We start from the raw sequence: 17,813 nt of genomic DNA, 5'->3' as shown, positions 1-17,813 counted from the left end.
ATCTCCAAGGGCACCCCTGGAACACCCACAGAGCCAGGCCCGCCGAGCAGGGTTCCCTCCTCTAGGCTCTCCCCAGCTCACAGCCCTCTTGGGTGAAGGTGATCCCAGGAACTTTTAATCTCTGATAGAACCCGCAGGCTCACCCCCAAGTGTCAGGTACATAGCTCTGAGCTGACACGGTTATGGCCACCCCGTTCCATGTCCCTCCAAGGTCACTTCATGGCCCCAAATGCCCAGAGGCTCCCCAGATACTCCAAAGGACTGAATGCAACATGATTCTCAGAGCCCAAGAGCCAGGTTAGGAGAGGGACAGAATGGTCACCCATCAGGGGTGATGTCTTCCAGGGGATCCCGCTCAGAGGGAGGAGTTGTAAGGGGCACTGTGTCCAGTCCGAAGACAGTCTGATGGTCAGGGAAGGAGAGCAGCCCCTGACCTCCCTCAGCCCACAGCTGTCTGGGCCACACTTCATGTACACGTGTGTGGACAATAAACGTGCACATTCAGGGGAGCCACACAAGGCCTCACTGTCTGGAGCCTCATCTCCAACAGATCTTGGACTCAGCCACCAACAGAGCCTCGACCGGCCTAGTGGAATGGTCATTCAGCTCAGCACATCTGGCCCCAGAGGCCTCCAGCCACTCCCCACAGACCTCGTGCCCAGTGGGCCAGAGGTGGAGGCAGCATGGTCCGGGGCCTTGGGAGAAGGTGAACGGCCCTGCCTGGGTCCCATCAGCCTTGCCCTGGTGGCACAGTGTGACCTCTGCTGAGCATGAAGGGCGTGAGGAGGAAAGGCCAGACAGTGGCACGTAGGAATGAAGGCAGAGGCAGCAAAGAAGGGGACTGAGAGGTTGGCCAGGTGGCACCTGTGGCCTTAGTGTTTCAGAATTTGTGGTTTCAAGTGATCATGTAATGAACTATTTTTATATTTAACAAAGGCACCCAAACATGGAAATGCACGCCAACCAACAGAAGACTAGGTATGTAAAGTCACTTTACAAACACCACAGTGTGTCTCTGGGCTTGAGAAGGGGCTGTGCTCAGGCCCTCTGTTGAGCTGCACCTTTCCCTCCCAGGTCCGGGCCTGCCCAGGGTTTAGAGGCAGAATGCCCCTCTGGGGTGCACCGAGCACCCCCTCCCTGGGAAGGGAGCCCTGGACGCTTGTTCCGGCAGCAAGAGCACAGCCTCACCTGCTCCCTGCCTGCTCATATTTGTGTTTTAAAGGCCCTGGGAGGCCAAGGCCTGACTGGAGAGAATGTTGCTCTAATGGTGGCATCTCAAGTACTGTCATGTGGCGCTGAGTCTTGTAGGAAGGGTGTTTTCCAGCTTCTGTCGTGTGAACTCTCCATGGGACTTCGGACCTCATCGGGTTCAATCCTCTTGTTTTGCAGAAGAGGAGCCTGAGGGCCAGAGAGGCCAAGGGGGCCTGTCTATTGGTGGCAGAGCAGGGGCACCCAGGTCCCCTAGCTCCCTGCCCACACAGGAATTGGCCTCGCTCTGGGGCTAGCCTGCTCACTTTCCAGATACCTCCACAGCCCCACCACCAGTCACAGGTGCACCCCAGGGGCCAGTCACGAGAGGCCCAGCCCCTGGCATCCCCAGGAGTGTGGGCAATGCCGAAGTTGTTTCTCAGCCACATGGCTGAGCCCAGCCGTGGGCAGGACCAGGCCCAGTGTGGGAAGCAGGGCTGGTCAGAGCAGCCGAGACGAGGTGCCAAGCCAGGGGCCCCTGAGAAGCCTGCCTCCTGACTCGTAACGCTCTGGGTGTCTTTCCTCCTGGTGTGATTTTTGCTTCATCTTATCTGTTTCCTTCCAGGTGCAGCTTTAGGGCGCGGCTGCCAGGCCTTAGGAGCCTTGGCCATGGTTTTGTATTTCTGTAGACACCAGATATAAACATATTTATATATTTGTGTCCCTCCCCTGCTCCCCAGTTCATAAGCCCGATGCACACCCGACAGGCAGGCCACTCTGACCTCTGACCCCGTGCTCCATGTGGCAGGAGGGCCCCGCCCCGGGCCAGGCCCCAGGTCATGGCTGCTGGCTGTCTGTGGCGGAAGTCCTTGGTCGCTCCCCTCCCCTCCTCCCAGCTCTGACCATTCTGTCCGTCTATCTCGTCTCGTCCTCAGTTTCAAAGCAATGTCATGAAGGGCTTCCTTCCCATGCCTAAAAGGAAACAATATGTTTTGGGGAAGAGGTGGGGTTGGAGTTGGGGATCCCAGACAGCTTGGGGCCCTCAGTCTTTGGGGCGATCCAGAGACGTCTCCAGATCGGCTGTGATCACAGCCGATCGGGAGCCTCGGTCTTGGTGGAGAATCTCCCACCGAATGTGACAGGCCCCAGGGCCTGGGATCCGGCGGCCTTGTTTGGTGGATCCAGGGCCAGCACCGGGGCCGAACCGTATTGTTTCCCTTTGAGGCCAGTCCTGGTCCGCGTTCCCATCCACAGCTCATGCTTTTTGATTTGCATCTTTTTTGCATGGACATGCCAAGTAGTGAGAAGCAGGGTTTTCTGTTCTTTTGGGCATCTCTGCTCAGACTCTTCTTTTTCAGATCCCGTGTAAGGTCATTAGGTTCAGGTGTCAGGCCGTGTCCCTTGAGTCCTAAAGCGAAGGGCACGGCTGAGGCGTGCAGGGAGATCTAGCCCTGTGAGGAGGCAGCGCTGTGGCCGCTGGGTGGCAGGTAAGGACACCCTGGTCTCTGTGCCTAGGTCGGTGCAAGACGGCAGCCAGTGCGGTCGGGAGAAGCTGGAGCTCGTCCTGTCCAACCTGCAGGCCGACGTCCTCGAGCTGCTGCTGGAGTTTGTCTACACCGGCTCCCTGGTCATCGACTCGGCCAATGCCAAGACGCTGCTGGAGGCGGCCAGCAAGTTCCAGTTCCACACCTTCTGCAAAGTCTGTGTGTCCTTTCTTGGTGAGCCCAGGGGGCACATGTGCTACCTAGGGGGAACAGTGCAAAAAAGTGAAAGATGGGCAAGAAATTCAAAAACATTATGGATTTCGGGCGGGAGGAGGGAGGCTGTGTGTGTACAGGCCCAGACCACCTCACTGTGTAGCTGGGTTTCACACAGAGGTTTTAAGAGGGGAATTTGGATAACTGAATGCCTTTACTCACCCCCACAGAGAATACCTGGTGTCACTCCCCCGTGGGCAGCAGAGGGCACACTGTGGTCCAGGCAGCTTTGTGAAGACAAATGGGGCCACAGGGCTGTGTGAATGCTCTGCTCCTGGGGAGCCTGCACCCTGACCTCATAGCCTTATTATCTAAACACTGAATGAAGGAGCCACAAAACTTTTTTTTAACTTAGTAATACACATAACACAGAAGATGTCCGCACAGGTCTCGACATGTGAACTGTCCCCTGGACACCCAGACCTGCTGAACAGGATGGAGATCTGAGTGTCAGGGACTTCCAGCGAGCCCCGACCCAGAGAACACATTTACTCTACAGTCAGAGCTGCCAACCAAAGGGAGTCAGGAGAGGGAGGGGCGAAAATGAGGGTTGCCAGAACCCCCGGGCCTGGACACGGAGTGAAGGAGAAAGAAGTAGGGGCTGAGGACAGGTGGGGACAGCCAGGGGCCTGAGAAGTGAGCTGGTTGGGGCGGGGGGAAATAGCCATCTAGAAGAGTCAGGAGCCACAGCTCCAGAGTTAGGCCCACAAAGTGAGGAGCTCCTGGACTCAGACACACCTAGGCTAGAATAAGCACTCGTGACAGGTCTGGAGAGTCGGCCAGACTGACCCAGACCTAAAGGTCAGGATGGGTGAGGCTGAGGCCCTTGGGAAATGGTGGGTGGACACAAGAGGGGTGTTACTGCTGGCATGACTCTACAGTAGGAACCTGTGACCCCCGACATGCCTGTCATAATCATGGGAGACCCCACGAGCCTCAGTGTGACCCTTGCCCCCAGCCCAGACCTGGGCTCTGAGGCCTCCTTCATGCACAGGCAGTGTGGAAGCCCCAGGCCAGGTACTGATACTCCACACCTCCTGGAGAGTCAGTGTGAAACAGAGTTTGTACCCAGAAAATGGATCTACAGCTCCAGAGACACAGGGGGACTGTGGATGCTGGAGACAGGTCACAGGGACATGGGCTCAGACAGGCGACAGCAGCAGGTGATGACCTCTTCCGGGGCCTCGTAGTCAGTGATCATGTGCTCTTGCCCCCAGAGAAGCAGCTGACGGCCAGCAACTGCCTGGGGGTGCTGGCCATGGCCGAGGCCATGCAGTGCAGCGAGCTCTACCACATGGCCAAGGCCTTCGCACTGCAGATCTTCCCCGAGGTGGCGGCCCAGGAGGAGATCCTCAGCATCTCCAAGGACGACTTCATTGCTTACATCTCCAATGACAGCCTCAACACCAAGGCCGAGGAGCTGGTATACGAGACCGTCATCAAGTGGATCAAGAAGGACCCTGTGTCCCGAGCACAGGTAGGGCCTGCCCCACCAGCCTCCCCTCTCCCTCTGTCTGGGCCGAGGATGAAGGAAAGTGAAGGAGGTGGGGCTGCCTGGTCTGACCAGCAGCGGGAGCTCATGGGAGCCAGTAGGCCCAGCAGGAGGAAGCTGGAACTTCTCCCACGGGCAGAAGAAGGGAGGCATGAGAGATGAGAAGTCAGTCCCCAGAGGATTGTCAAGGGCTGGCATTCCACCTGAACGCTGACCAAGGGGCCGCAGGGCTGGGTGCAAAGCCCCAGTACCTGCAGGGAGAGGTACGTGCCTGAGCCAAGGGGCCCTGGGGCCCCCCTGAGCTCAGACGCAGCAGAGGCAGCCCCAGCCATGGGTGGGAGCACCTGGACCACATGATGGGAGGGGGGGTGAGTCCCATGGACGGGCCAGCTGGAGAAACCAGGGCCAGAGATCAGGGCAGGAGAGGAGCACAGGGTCCCCAGAGGGGCACCTGAGTCACAGGAGATCAAGCACACCCCAACAGGACCAGAAAGCCCTGCCCAAAGGCCCTGCTCACACAGAATCTCCTGGCTTCTCACATGTGAGCCACCCCGGGGCATTAGTGCAGACACGCAGTAGCTGCAGGAGAGCCCAGAGCCCACCCAGAAAGCAGCACCCAGGAGGGCAGGGCCAGGGGGCCAGAGCCCAGATGAGCTGGGCAGACAGATGACAAGGTACTTTGTGCATGTGGAGCAATAAGAAGTATGAGGACCGGGCCAGAGGCTGCAGTCAATAGCATTAGGTGGCTCCAGGATGCAGATGTGGCTCTGCACCCCCATCCCACCACTGAGCCCAGAAGATGGAGGGGGCTTCAGGCTGGTCCATGGAAAGCCTTCAGTCAAGGAGAGAGGGCCCAGGGGCCAAGCAGAGGCACTGGGAGGCCACTGAAAGGATTTGCTGGTACTCGGGGGGAACACAGGTTCTGACAGAAGTGACTGGGATGCTTGGTACCACCATCAGCTTTCCTGGGCCCTCCCACCTGCTCCCAAGTGCCTGCCCCGTGCATACCCCAGTGACCATGAGGAGCCTCAGCTCAGCGCCCCTGCATCCCGGTGGGAAGCAGAGGCCCATGGCCTGGGGGAGGCGGGAAGGTGCTGAATCCGGGAACGGTGGTCCAGCCCAGGGGCAGCTGCAGCTCACCAGACCTCCCTCCCTTCCTCCCCTCCCCTCCAGCTGCCGGGAGCTCCCACTGGCTAACCTGGGTGAGCAGTCTCTACTCTCCCAAGCCAACACCAAACAAATTATCCACATTGTGCAGCACCACACCTCTCCTTTCTTTCTTCTCCATACAACTCACAAGAGGTGGCTCCACCTGTATAATCTGAGCAGATTCGTGTCTCCTTGATCCTGTAGCATGCGGCGGAGCTCCTGGCCGTGGTCCGCCTCCCTTTCATCCACCCCAGCTACCTGCTCAATGTTGTTGACAACGAGGAGCTGATCAAATCATCGGAAGCCTGTCGGGACCTGGTCAATGAGGCCAAACGTTACCACATGCTGCCCCATGCCCGCCAGGAGATGCAGACACCCCGAACCCGGCCCCGTCTCTCAGCAGGTATTGAGGGACACCCCCGAGCCTCCAAAACGCAGGTGCCATCACTTAGCGGGTCAGCCCAATTCTGGGTGGTCCCCAGAGAGGCACCAGGCTCAGACAATGACAATGTTGGGTGCCACAGCGGTGGCAGTGTCCTGAGGGTGCCCATCTGTGTTCCTGCAGGTGTGGCCGAGGTCATCGTTTTGGTCGGGGGCCGTCAGATGGTGGGGATGACCCAGCGCTCCCTGGTGGCCGTTACCTGCTGGAACCCGCAGAACAACAAGTGGTACCCCCTGGCCTCACTGCCTTTCTATGACCGCGAGTTCTTCAGTGTGGTGAGCGCCGGGGACAACATCTACCTCTCAGGTGAGGCCCCTTGGGGCTGGCTGGGGGACTGGGCACAGACTTCCCAAGGGGTCTCCTCGCACACCAGGGCTAAGGAAGGCCAGGGCCCAGAAGGGTCTGCTTGTCCGGCGAAGGCTTCTCCTCCTGACCCTGGGTCTGGGCTCGCCCAGCCTTGGGCACCTCCTCACCCCCTGCCCACTCTCTGGACCTCCCATACTGCCTACAGGTGGGATGGAATCAGGGGTGACGCTGGCCGATGTCTGGTGCTACATGTCCCTGCTCGATAACTGGAACCTCGTCTCCAGAATGACGGTCCCCCGCTGCCGGCACAATAGCCTTGTCTACGATGGGAAGATTTACACCCTCGGGGGACTTGGCGTGGCAGGCAACATGGACCACGTGGAGAGGTAATGAGGCCAAGGTCACAGCAGGGGCTTCCTCTTTCACCTAAAGCTAAAATCACAGCACTCCTCCTCCCCAACACCCACTCAGCTGAGACTGGCTAGAGACCAACAGCCCCAGGCTCTTCAAACACAGCAAAGGGAGAGGACTGGAGATGGGAGGTAGAAGCAGCAAGGATGACAGCTGCCTAGTCACTGAAATGGGACACTCTGGTCCCATTCAGGGGTCAGACAAGCTGGAGGCAGGAGGCCCACTCACAGAAAGGCACAGACGGACTTGGCGGTGAGGGCACTTACTGGGACAGGAAGCACCAGCCCAGAGACCTGCTAGGATGTAGGGCAAAGCTGCAACAATGGCCCAGATGGTGCCAAGCCAGTGGCTGTGCCTCTGTGTTCCCTGCTGTCTCCCCGCCTTGGGGCCAGGAAGGCCACACCTCAGGGAGCTCCCTTCCTCCCTCCACACACATCCCAGGAAATCTGCTTGCAACACAGGGATGGGTCACTACACACAGGTCTGGACAACTGTACAGAATTCTCTAGAAAAGATAAGCCAATGGGCCTGAGCCATGTGTGGAAGCTTGCCCTCTGCTGGAAGTCACAGGCTGGCTTCCTCACCGATGCCGTTGACCTCACCGACATAAAGCTGACCATACAAAGTGTAGGAATCGTGCATAGGCAAGAGGGGTATAGGCTGGATGTGGGCACTTCTTTGGGTGGAAATACTGTCTTTCCCTTTGAGTCGGGGGGACAGTTCTTGCAGAGCACAGACATCTCAGGGAGAAGCTGCAGAAAGGGTTCAGGAGGTTTGGGAGTCAGCAGCAGAATGGGGGAGGCTTCAGTGGAGGAACTAGCACCTCAGAGTGCCGAGTCGGGCCCTGGTTCCAATCCGGGATGTCACAGCTGTGACCACTGGAGCCCTTCTCCCAGGCCCTTCCTGCATGCCAGCCCCCTGCCCTGGCCCATGTCATCAACTGCCACAGGAAGCACATCTTCCCTTGTGACAGCTTTTTGCCTGTGGAGCTCCACATTTTGTATTTTCCCCTCAGTGGCTAATTGGATACTTGACAAATGTTACAGTGAAGATGGTTTCAGAGACAGGCTCTGTATCTTCTCTGTGGGCTTTTAACTCCCCCAAGTGGAACCAGAGATGGCTCAGTAACAATAGCTAATTGTCGTATTGATTTGGAGATAATGGGAATCCCCGTGTGATGATAAGGATATTAATACTGCTGTTGAATCTGGGTCTGCCCTGATGCTGACAGCCTTCAGGACCCACGGCACAGCCATCATGCCCCAAGCCTTCTGGAAACACAAGCTTGCAGTCGTTTGTCCTCCAATAATAAACACATGGAAAAGGAGACATTTTCTATGTAGGAATAAATTGAGCTAGATATGTCATCCTGTCTTGCTTATGTCAGCTATTTTTAATCTCCTAAGATGCTGATTACTCATTTTGCAAACTTAACGCTTGTTGATAAAATACGGGGATTTGTTTGAGGATCAAAGGCACCAAGAAGGGGGACAAGCTCCACTCCCCTTGGGCCTGGGAGCAGCCTGCACCAGCGTTCCTTGGGGACTAGGCCTCTGTTCTGCTCAGACAGAGCTGGAGCAAGACCACCCAGGGATCCCCAGTACAGGGAGGAGCAGTCCAGGACAACAGGTGCCTTGAGGCCTGCCTCAGCCCACTGGGATCTGTCAGCTGTTTTGTAGGGGCAGAACACAGACTTCAAGACCCCTGTGCACACAGTGGGGATGGAGGGCGCAGACAAAAGGGACACCCACTGGTTCCCGGGGAGCATGGCTGGAGCCCTCTGGGCAAGTCCATTTCTGTGCCACACGATGGCAACGATGAGCATTCACGGTGACAGGAAGGTCAGGGTAATGGGGACAGGCGCGAGGATGCTTTGTTTCCCAGGAAGCACTAATGGTACAAATTGCTCTTATATCGATAATGAAAGAGATATATGGTACATTATAATTACATTACATTACTGTATTACAGGAATAGAGCAAGATTATATAATTATAGATTAAAACAACAGTGCAATAGGCAAACCTGTATTATATCATTATATAAATAACTGGGTCTAATACTTTATAGCAATATATTGTAGTAGCTGTGGTTGTGGGATAAACGATAGCAGAACGTCTCACTCTGCGGGGTCATTTGCATGTCATTAGCATATCCTTCTCAAGCAGGAAGCTGACAGATTGAGCTGACTAGGGCTTGTGGCTTGGCAATCAGCCACCTGGAATAACAAGCTCCCGGGAAATTCGTATTTGGTGGAATGTGCCATTATACTGAAAGCCTGAAGACTAACAGCCACATAATCTTCCACTGTCGCCCAGCTCCTTCCGCAGGAGCTCTTTGGATGTCTGCCATATTGGCTTAAAAAACAGTTATCTGAACTTCTGACACTGTCCAAAATGACATTTACTCCTTCACCTATTAACCACATATCATTCGTCTGGGGCTTAATTGAATCACCCCTGCTGCCCTTTATGGTACTCCAGCCTCTTCTCAAAGCTTGAGTCTTGGCAAGCACAGAGCTGGACGTCTAGCAGCAGCTCCCGCAGCTCTGTCTTGGGCCAGGGGCACCGACTAAGGGAGACCATCACCCAGGGTCCCTGAGCTGGGACAGTATTATGGCTCATGCCCCAAGGGGGCTCACGGGGGGAACAGCCCCAAGTGCTTGCCGGGAAAGTTGTGCTGGGAAAAGCCACCTGTGGAGGTGCAACAAGCCCACAGCAGAGACCCTGCCTTGGGTCCAGAACACACAAAAAAGCAGAAGACCACGTGGTGAGCAGTAGATGGGCACCAGCTAGAAAGTCCAGAGGGAGTGCTTGTTGGGGCAGCCCTCAGAAACCATCAACAGCAAAGCTGCAAATTGAGGCCCTAGCTGCCCTGGAAGACATCAAAGAGCCCAGTTCCTTGGCCAGCCTGCTCCGTCTCGGGTCTGCTCTTCCAGCCCTGCTTCCTATTCTCTCTTCTCCTGGCCATGTCTGGTGTGTTCCACCACCACCCACCCTCTTGCTCTGCCGCTTTGTCCTGCATGCACACGCAGCAGGTCTGTTCAATCCTGGGACCCTCCACCTTCTCCACGCCACCCCTGGGGCTGACTGCTCAGGGGGGAAACCCACAGTCTTGTAAATGGGCCCCACTGCAAACAAGTCCTCCAGCCTCCAGGAGCCCTCACTGCTGCAGGGCCTCCTTCTCTTTGTCCCTTGTTGGCAGTCTCTCCAACTCGCAAGAGCACATGTTTGCCATCTTCTCCTTTCTCCTCAAGGCTCTTACCCCACAGACTCTCTGGATACTTTGGCTCTGACCCTGCCTCACAGAGCAGATGGGGCCACCGATCAGGAGCTCTCACCATCCCACCATCAGCCCCGGCAAATGCGCCGACGCTGCCATCCTTGCCTTGATCTCTCACGCCCAAAAGGACGCCGCCTCCCTCTCCACTCTGGTCATTGGCATCCGCCTTTGGGGAGCTGCCCATCATCAGCTCTCATCTCTCTTTCACATACATTTAATCTTTCCCTATCCAGTTGGGCTCCATCCTATCAGCATGTGAACACAATTAAAGCTTGGCCCCTAAAATTAAAACAAAACCCGTGGTGTACTGGGGCTGGTTCAGACTAGCCTGTGAGAGCTGACTGCTAAATGCTGGGAAACTCTGCGAGCCAGTTGTCAGCTTACAGGTATTAAAACTTAAATCATATAAACTTAGAATTAAATAATTTTATTAAAAACAAAGGTAATCCATACTCCAAACTCATCACTACCTAATTTTTTTACTATACTATTCTCTGTGCTCTGGAGGTCAGATACACCTGCAGTCCGTCCAGGGTGGCAATTCTGTTTGACTGGGGGCTACTGCGCATCTCTTCCCAACTGCCCGTTCAGTGAGGTCCCTTTGGTAACTTGCAATCAGCCGTGGTGAGAGGGTTTACATCGCAGAAAACAGCAAATGCTACCTTCCAGGACGTTTTTTTCCCCCTGGAGAACTGGTTGGTAAACATTTATCAGCAAGCCCATCTCTCAGCTCCATCTGCCTTTCTAGGTCTCACCTTCTCTGCCACTCTTCCCAGCAAAGTTTCATCCAACAGAAGTCCCCACCAGCCATCCCCACTGCCTAGCTTCCCATTCATTCCCGACACAAATAGCTCTGCACCTCCCATTCCACGTAAAGCACCCTTGACAAGGCCCTGAGGACCTGTTTGGGACTTCTTGGCCTCTCGTCACACCCTCCAGACTTAGAGCTTTGCAGCACTGCCAACTCCTCACTCCCCTACAGACTTAGTTCCCTCTTAAAGGTCCGCCTTCCCCCAGCGTGTCCTCAGCCTTATTCTGGCCCACGCACTCCCCCTTGTGAACTCCCTAATCTTCGGTCTCCGTCTGTGTGCTAAGGATCCCAAAGCTGAATATTTAGTCCAAGCCAATATACCCAATGCCTGCTGTGCACCCCCAATTTGTCACCCGTAGATATTTTAAACTCCCATGAATAAAACTGAAATCATCATCCTCTCCTAGATGGCCCCAGCCTTGAATTGTCTGTCCCATGAATCGCTCCCCCTCCATCCAATTTCCCAAGCCAGAGACCCTGAGTTGTCAAAGGCAACTGTTGCCCGTAACTGCAACATCAGTTAGTGGCTGAAACCTATCAGTTCACCACTCCCATTCCCACTTCCTCTTGTCCTGCCTTGGTCCAAGTCATTTCCAGTCCAGAGCCTGGGTAGCCTGGAGATGTTCGGCATGGGGATGCTGCATGGCAGGGTGCAAAGGAGCTGGACAGAGAGGGCTGAAGGGGCCCAGAAGCTGGGGAGCTCTGCCTGAGCAAAGGAATGGAGACAAGAGTCTGCACAGAGTTTGCAGCCAGGAGAAAAGAGCCCCATGAGGTTCAGGAGCAAGGCTGGGAGGGCTAGTCTGGGCCTGAGCCTCGGCGGCCTGGAGTGACCCATCCCACGGGCCCCCTTGCCAGCAATGCCAAGAGGAAGCAGATGCTGGTGCTGCTGCGATGTCTGCAGCCTCAGCTGTGGCCCCAGCCCCTGACCCTCTTTCTCTTCCTCTCAACAGGTACGACACCATCACCAACCAGTGGGAGGCAGTGGCCCCTCTGCCCAAGGCAGTGCACTCTGCAGCAGCCACCGTGTGTGGCGGCAAGATCTACGTGTTTGGGGGCGTGAACGAGGCAGGCCGAGCCGCGGGCGTCCTCCAGTCTTACAGCCCACAGACCAACACGTGGAGCTTCATTGAGTCCCCAATGATTGGTGAGAACCAGCCACCTCAGCCCGGGGCCCGTGCGGCCTCCCCACCTCCTTGTTTTCTTCAGTCTCAGTATCCCCAGCCCAGCGGGCCAGCTAAGCCCAGCGTTCCGCAGACCCAAGTCCAGCGGGTGGGGGAGGGAGGCATACCCCCGGCCCAGGGGCAGCTAAAGATCCCGCTACCTGGACCAAGGGCAAGCTGGTCCCTGCGCTGGGGGCCTTCTCGGGCACGCCAGGGACTGGGGGTCTGTGCAGCTCCCTTCCTCCAGAGGGCCCACTGGGGAAGAAAGGAGAGGGAAGGCCAAGAGAGGCCTGACCTGCCTGCTCTGCTCTCCCCACAGACAACAAGTACGCCCCCGCTGTCACCCTCAACGGCTTCGTTTTCATCCTGGGCGGGGCTTACGCCAGAGCCACTACCATCTATGACCCTGAGAAAGGGAACATCAAGGCGGGCCCCAACATGAATCACTCTCGCCAGTTCTGCAGGTGAGCGGGCCCCAGACCTCGGCCAGGGCTGGGAAGGAAGGAGGGAAGAAGGACAACAGGAGGATTTCGAGTAGTGACCCCCCGCCATTCAATGACCAAAGCATTCCCAGGCCTAGAGGATGACCCCCTCCCACCACAGGGGTGCATGCTAGTGCCAGGGCAGAGTGGGAGGCACCCAGGGGCAGCCCATGGCCCAGAAGCCCAACGCTGTGGCTCCAGCTCAAAGCCAGAAATGAAAAGCTTCCTACAGGGACCAGCCCCGGATCCTTCGAGGCCACACCTTCTCTCATGAGAGGTGAGGGTGGGGCTGTGAGGTCAGCTCTCCCCCAGGACTGTTGCCCCATCACAGACGGGGTCCAAAGCTGTGCAATACCCATGGGACAGGTGGCTTTTGGGGGAATGCTCTGAGCCTGATGGTCTTTTGGAGCTGGACGCCGCAAGTAGAATGAGGTCCAGCTGCCCTGGAGTCTCAAGGCTGACTGGGCAGAAACCCACCCAGACCAGGCCCCATTTGTACAGCAAAGCTAGAAAGGCTATAACCTACTACTGACATGTCCTGTGACCTTGGGCAAGTAGCTTCTCCTCTCTGGGGAGCTCTCCTATGTATGAACCAGGCAGGGGGACTAGATAACTGAGAAGTTCCTGCTAGCATGAAGATTCTGTTTAGTCTTGCTTTCATGTCACATACTCTAAATGATGGCAGAGTGCAGGGCAGCTCTGGCTACACTGTCCACGAGACAGACACCTGGAGTTTGGACTCTGCGGATGGGGTGGACACCTGTGCCTCATCTGAAACTACAGGGGCACAGGAAGACTTCAGGCCTGAAGGGAGACTTAAGCTGGGTCTTGCAGAAAAGCAGGGAAAAGATAAGCCACAAAGTGGAACTGAGAGGGGCCCAGATGGCATGAGCCATAAGGGAGAAGGCTGGAACCTGCAGTGTCTGGTAAGGAGTCTGGACTGACATGTTCTGTTCCAGCCTCAGAATGTCAAAAAAGGGGGGAGATTTTGAAAGGTTATCTGTTCAGTTTCAGGGGGTAGCCAAGAAGAAAATGGCCATTCACTGAAGGAGGGAGAAATCAGGGCTGGGTAAGCGGACTGTGAGGTGGGGGGTAGCTGAAATGCAGTCGGGGAGTAAGTGCATACAATGTAGGAGGCAGAGCTCGTGGTGGGAAGCCCTGGAACAGCAGGACCACGGCGTCCCTGCCCCGCAGATGGCACACTGGACCCTCACAGCAGCACTGTGAGGGAATTGCAGCGGGAAGCTGACTGAGCACTTTGGCAAGGGTGAAATCCCCAGTCAAGGAGTCAATTACAACTTACTCCTTATTATCCCATCCCATCTGCTAACATTCTTGTAAGTCATGTTCACAACGTGATTTGAGAAGTAGGAAGGCTCTGCGCAGGCAACACAGAGTGATGATCAATACTCAGTGAACTGATCCAAGCGCCCGCTCACCTTCAAGTCACCCTTAGTCAGGCCAGCAGGTCCCGGGATGCACAGTGTACACAAGGGTCACCTGCAGCTTGGAGGGCAGTATTGCCTGGTGTCCTGATTGGCCCTGGAGGAAAGGTGTTTTTCTTTTACCAGCTTGGGTCAGAGGGCAAAAAAGAGCAGCAAGATCCCTTACAGTTTTTGCAAAAGGAGAAACGGTTGACACCAGGACAGGGTATTGAGAATCCATCTCCAGGTCCAAGGTAGATATTAAATGACTAATTCTCTTCCCGCTTTTCCCTGACAGTGCCGTGGTGCTTGATGGCAAGATTTATGCAACCGGAGGCATTGTGAGCAGTGAGGGACCTGCCCTGGGCAACATGGAAGCCTATGAACCCACAACGAACACATGGACCCTCCTACCCCACATGCCCTGCCCTGTATTCAGACACGGTTGTGTCGTGATAAAGAAATATATTCAAAGCGGCTGACACTAGCAGAAAGCCCCCAAGGAGACTGTAGACGAGTCTGGGGAGGCAGATGCTCCTCACAGTTCAATTTTCCGCAGCCAATAAGAGGCCGACAGACACAGTCAAGGAACTCACTGAGCTAAACATTTTTGATTACTCTCTACACTGAATGTAGAAAATCATCCTCGCCTTTGGGGGACACGGGGGCACAGCGCTCTGAGCAGCAGGAACCGCAACCACCGAGCCGGCGAGCGGGACCTTGGGCTCCTGCGGAGACGCTTGCTCTGAACAGGGGTGCTCACTCTGCCCAGTGCAATAGTTTCACATATTTTTCAACTGGGAGAGAGAAGCTGTTTTTTCCTTCCTGCAGAGCAAGCTTGATTCCTAAACAACCACAGATCAGTTATCCTATGACAATGTTAAGTGTCAGGCTCTCTTGGAATAAGGTCAAAGTGTCCTTATCACTTTGATTCCTACTTTTGTTTTTAACCAATCCACACTTTTCAGTGGCTGAGAGAAAAGAAGGGACAATACTGTGCTGCACGAGGCCCGGGAGGCTGTGGGGACCCCGCCAGGACGAGAAGTCCAGCCACCGTGCAGGGCCGGGTGTGGCCGGGGCCGCACAGCAGGGCAGCTGGGGAGAGCTGTCTGTCCTCCGCGGGTGTTTCTATCCTGTTTTTGCTGGAGAAGGACAAGATGATTGTGCTAGGTTTCTCTTATCCAATACGAATTATTTAGATTTCCAAGGCGTTTTCCTGATAAATAAAAGCCTATTTTTAAGTAGTGAGAGGCCATGAGAGGGATAATGCGCGAATTCCCAAAGCTCTTTGCAGGTGGTGCCAGAGTGGGGCATTTGCTCTAATTTTTCTATGTGCAGAATAGAGGATCTCTCCTGGGAGGAGTGGGGCGATGAATGCCCCCTTTTTATTTTTGGAAAAAGTAACTCTCAGACAGCCCCATAAAAGCTGTGCCTCATGGAGGCACTGTCAGAGAAGGAATATTCTGGTCTAGGAGACCAGGTGTAGCTGGGACACCACTCCAGCCCCTCCATGAGGTCAAGCTCCAGGCCGGGTGGGAAGGGAAGGAGGGACGGCGGGAGAATAAATGTCTGCAAAGCACAGGAGGTTATTTTTTATATTTATAGCGATATATTAAGGCACCTGCCACAAGAGCGCTCAGGATGGGGATGGCCTTTTTAGACGAGCCACGGCAGCCAAGGCCCGAGGGGCATGAGTGAAATCCCTCCTCTGGCGGCCTGTCAACCTGAGAAGGGGAAGCCGGGCAGAGGTGGCACCGTGGCTCACAAGAGAAAGGCTTCCTGCTGGCCCTCAGACCCTTAAACCTCAGCGGGGATCAGTTCCTACGCCAGGGCAAGAAGGACGCTGCTGCCACTGCGCTGGTTAGTTGAAGTTGGTACCAAATACACATTTACCATTTTTATATCTGGGAAGTCAACTTGCTGTCATTTTGTGATGAAAACCACTTATAAGGAGACAAGGACAGGACATGCTTTCCATCTTTCCGTATTTGATGACACAAAATTCTACTTCTGATGTCCAACTTCTAGCACTACAAGTGTGGCTCCCACTTGGACAAGATACTGAGCTTCGTTATGCAGTTTTTAATATTATTTATTCTTTTAAAAAGTAATAAGCACAAAACTACATACATTGTATGTCATTTAAAGTATTTATGTCAAACAGGGTGCAAGTGTGAACCCAAGGACTGGAGCACAAATTCCTAACTGCCTGGGGCAGGGCTAATGTTAGTGTTGGTGTGCGTCTGCCTCCAAAGGAGGTGTTAGTGGTCAGCAAGACTCAACACAGATGACATTGAAATTCCGTTTCTCTCCTCATCTACCACACTGGAGCAAAACTGGCTATTTCTGTGAATGACATAAAACAGGGTTCTCTGTAATGGTATTGTATATAGTATATGTTTATTGTTAAGTTCTTGTTATATTATAATAAATATATTTATAGATCTAGACTCGGAAGCCAACACAACGCCTCTGTGTGCCGCCGTCCCTGCCAGTGGTGAGAAGCCCCAATGAGGCCTGCTCTTCCTCTCATGCGTGACCATCTGGGCTCTCAGACTCTAGTGCAGATCTTGGTTAACTGGGAAGGATGGGCCTCCTTAGCAAGGGGCTTGCAGACAGGCTGGAATTGAACCTGAGAGTCTTCCTTCAGTTCTAAGGGCTCTCCTTGTTTCACTTGTACAGCTGAAAACTTCGAAGCTAGTTTGCCACTGGTCTAACTCCTGTGCCTGGGACCCTTTCCTGGGGGACTACGGCAAAGCCCCATGGCAGCCCCAACTCATCAGCCTGGGAAGAGAAACACACTCTTCCTCCAGGAACCCACGGTGTGATTTCTATCCTATTCCTGTCTCCTTGGCTTCCTCAGTCACTCCTGAGGCTGTTCTCTGCCTGTCCCAGAGACCGACTTGGCTCTGCACAGGGTACCCACACAAGGCTTCTCAGGGTGAAAACACAGAACACAGGATTGCTCACTCTCTCACAGGGAAAGGAGTTTAGATTGAACAGGTTAGTAGAAGGGAGATGTTCTAGATTTCATCCACATGAAGAGCCCTACATCCTAACTCCCCAAATTTCACCAAGAGCTAGTGTCTCCTTGCAAGAAAAAAATTTGAAGAAGGTAGGTGGGAATGGGAAGTTCTTCAGAGAACTTGGCTGAGGTTTTGTAATGAATGAACCGTGCTGTTGCCAAATATCTGCAATGGTATCTTCAGAAACACCAGTCATAAAGGAAGGGATGGAGAATTCCTAGAAGATTCCAATCATGAGGAGCTGAAAAAAAAAGTTATAAAAACCAAGCAAGAGTTTAGCTAGCTCTTTCTGTCTTCCCTAAATCAAGAGAAACATGTTCTCTGAGTCCATGAAGAATCTACATACTTTTACCATAAAAGACATGTGTCCACTGTATGAGGAGCTGTGAGGGTGTGCTTAACTTCAAAGTGTGTTTGGTGGGGAGGGGGTCTTCTCACACAGACACCACCAAGCAATTCTTGAACACGAGCAGGGTGTCCAAGAACTCAATTCTGATGCTATCTGCCCAGAGACAGCACCAGATTCCCCAGGTGAAAGGCTCCGTCCCACAAGACTGTCCTCCACCCCACCATGCCCCAAGTGTCCTCTGTGCAATATTGTGTTTAATCCTCGCACCAGTCTACTGAGGATGGGGATCCCCAGTACACGTGAGACCACAGGTTGCAGACATTAAGCAGAGAGACAGTCTAAAGCACAGCTATATTCACACCCAACTCAGTGAGACTCCACAGAGCCTGTGCTTCATCCCCCGGCCTCTCCACATAGCTGCCTGGAGTTGCATCGCTCTCATGACTCCAAAGACTAAGGCTCCTTCCTCCTCCCCAGTCTACCTCAGAAATCTGCACTAACAGAATTTTGAGAATATGATACACACTCAGCTCT

The 17,813-nt window shown here is 54.4% G+C and overlaps 1 protein-coding gene across 7 annotated transcripts in view; it reads left to right on the top strand.

Annotated features, from left to right (window-relative positions):
- KLHL29 (kelch like family member 29) overlaps window positions 1-16,354 on the top strand; it is a 296,154-nt gene extending 279,800 nt beyond the window's left edge. For all 7 annotated transcript variants that reach the window (XM_073215972.1, XM_073215992.1, XM_073215989.1 and 4 more), the window contains 8 exons: window positions 2,704-2,906; window positions 4,163-4,422; window positions 5,791-5,989; window positions 6,152-6,334; window positions 6,540-6,720; window positions 11,789-11,982; window positions 12,318-12,462; window positions 14,203-16,354. In XM_073215972.1, coding sequence (XP_073072073.1) covers window positions 2,704-2,906; window positions 4,163-4,422; window positions 5,791-5,989; window positions 6,152-6,334; window positions 6,540-6,720; window positions 11,789-11,982; window positions 12,318-12,462; window positions 14,203-14,386 — 1,549 coding nt within the window. In that variant the 3' untranslated portion in view covers window positions 14,387-16,354. The remainder of the gene's footprint in view (window positions 1-2,703; window positions 2,907-4,162; window positions 4,423-5,790; window positions 5,990-6,151; window positions 6,335-6,539; window positions 6,721-11,788; window positions 11,983-12,317; window positions 12,463-14,202) is intronic.
- The last annotated feature ends 1,459 nt before the right edge of the window (window positions 16,355-17,813 follow it).

The sequence above is a fragment of the Manis javanica genome, chromosome 1 (genome assembly GCF_040802235.1).
Source record: "Manis javanica isolate MJ-LG chromosome 1, MJ_LKY, whole genome shotgun sequence".
NCBI classification, from domain to species: Eukaryota; Metazoa; Chordata; class Mammalia; order Pholidota; family Manidae; genus Manis; species Manis javanica.
Note: the sequence above shows the minus strand (reverse complement) of the source record. Positions and strands in the feature narration are given on the sequence as shown.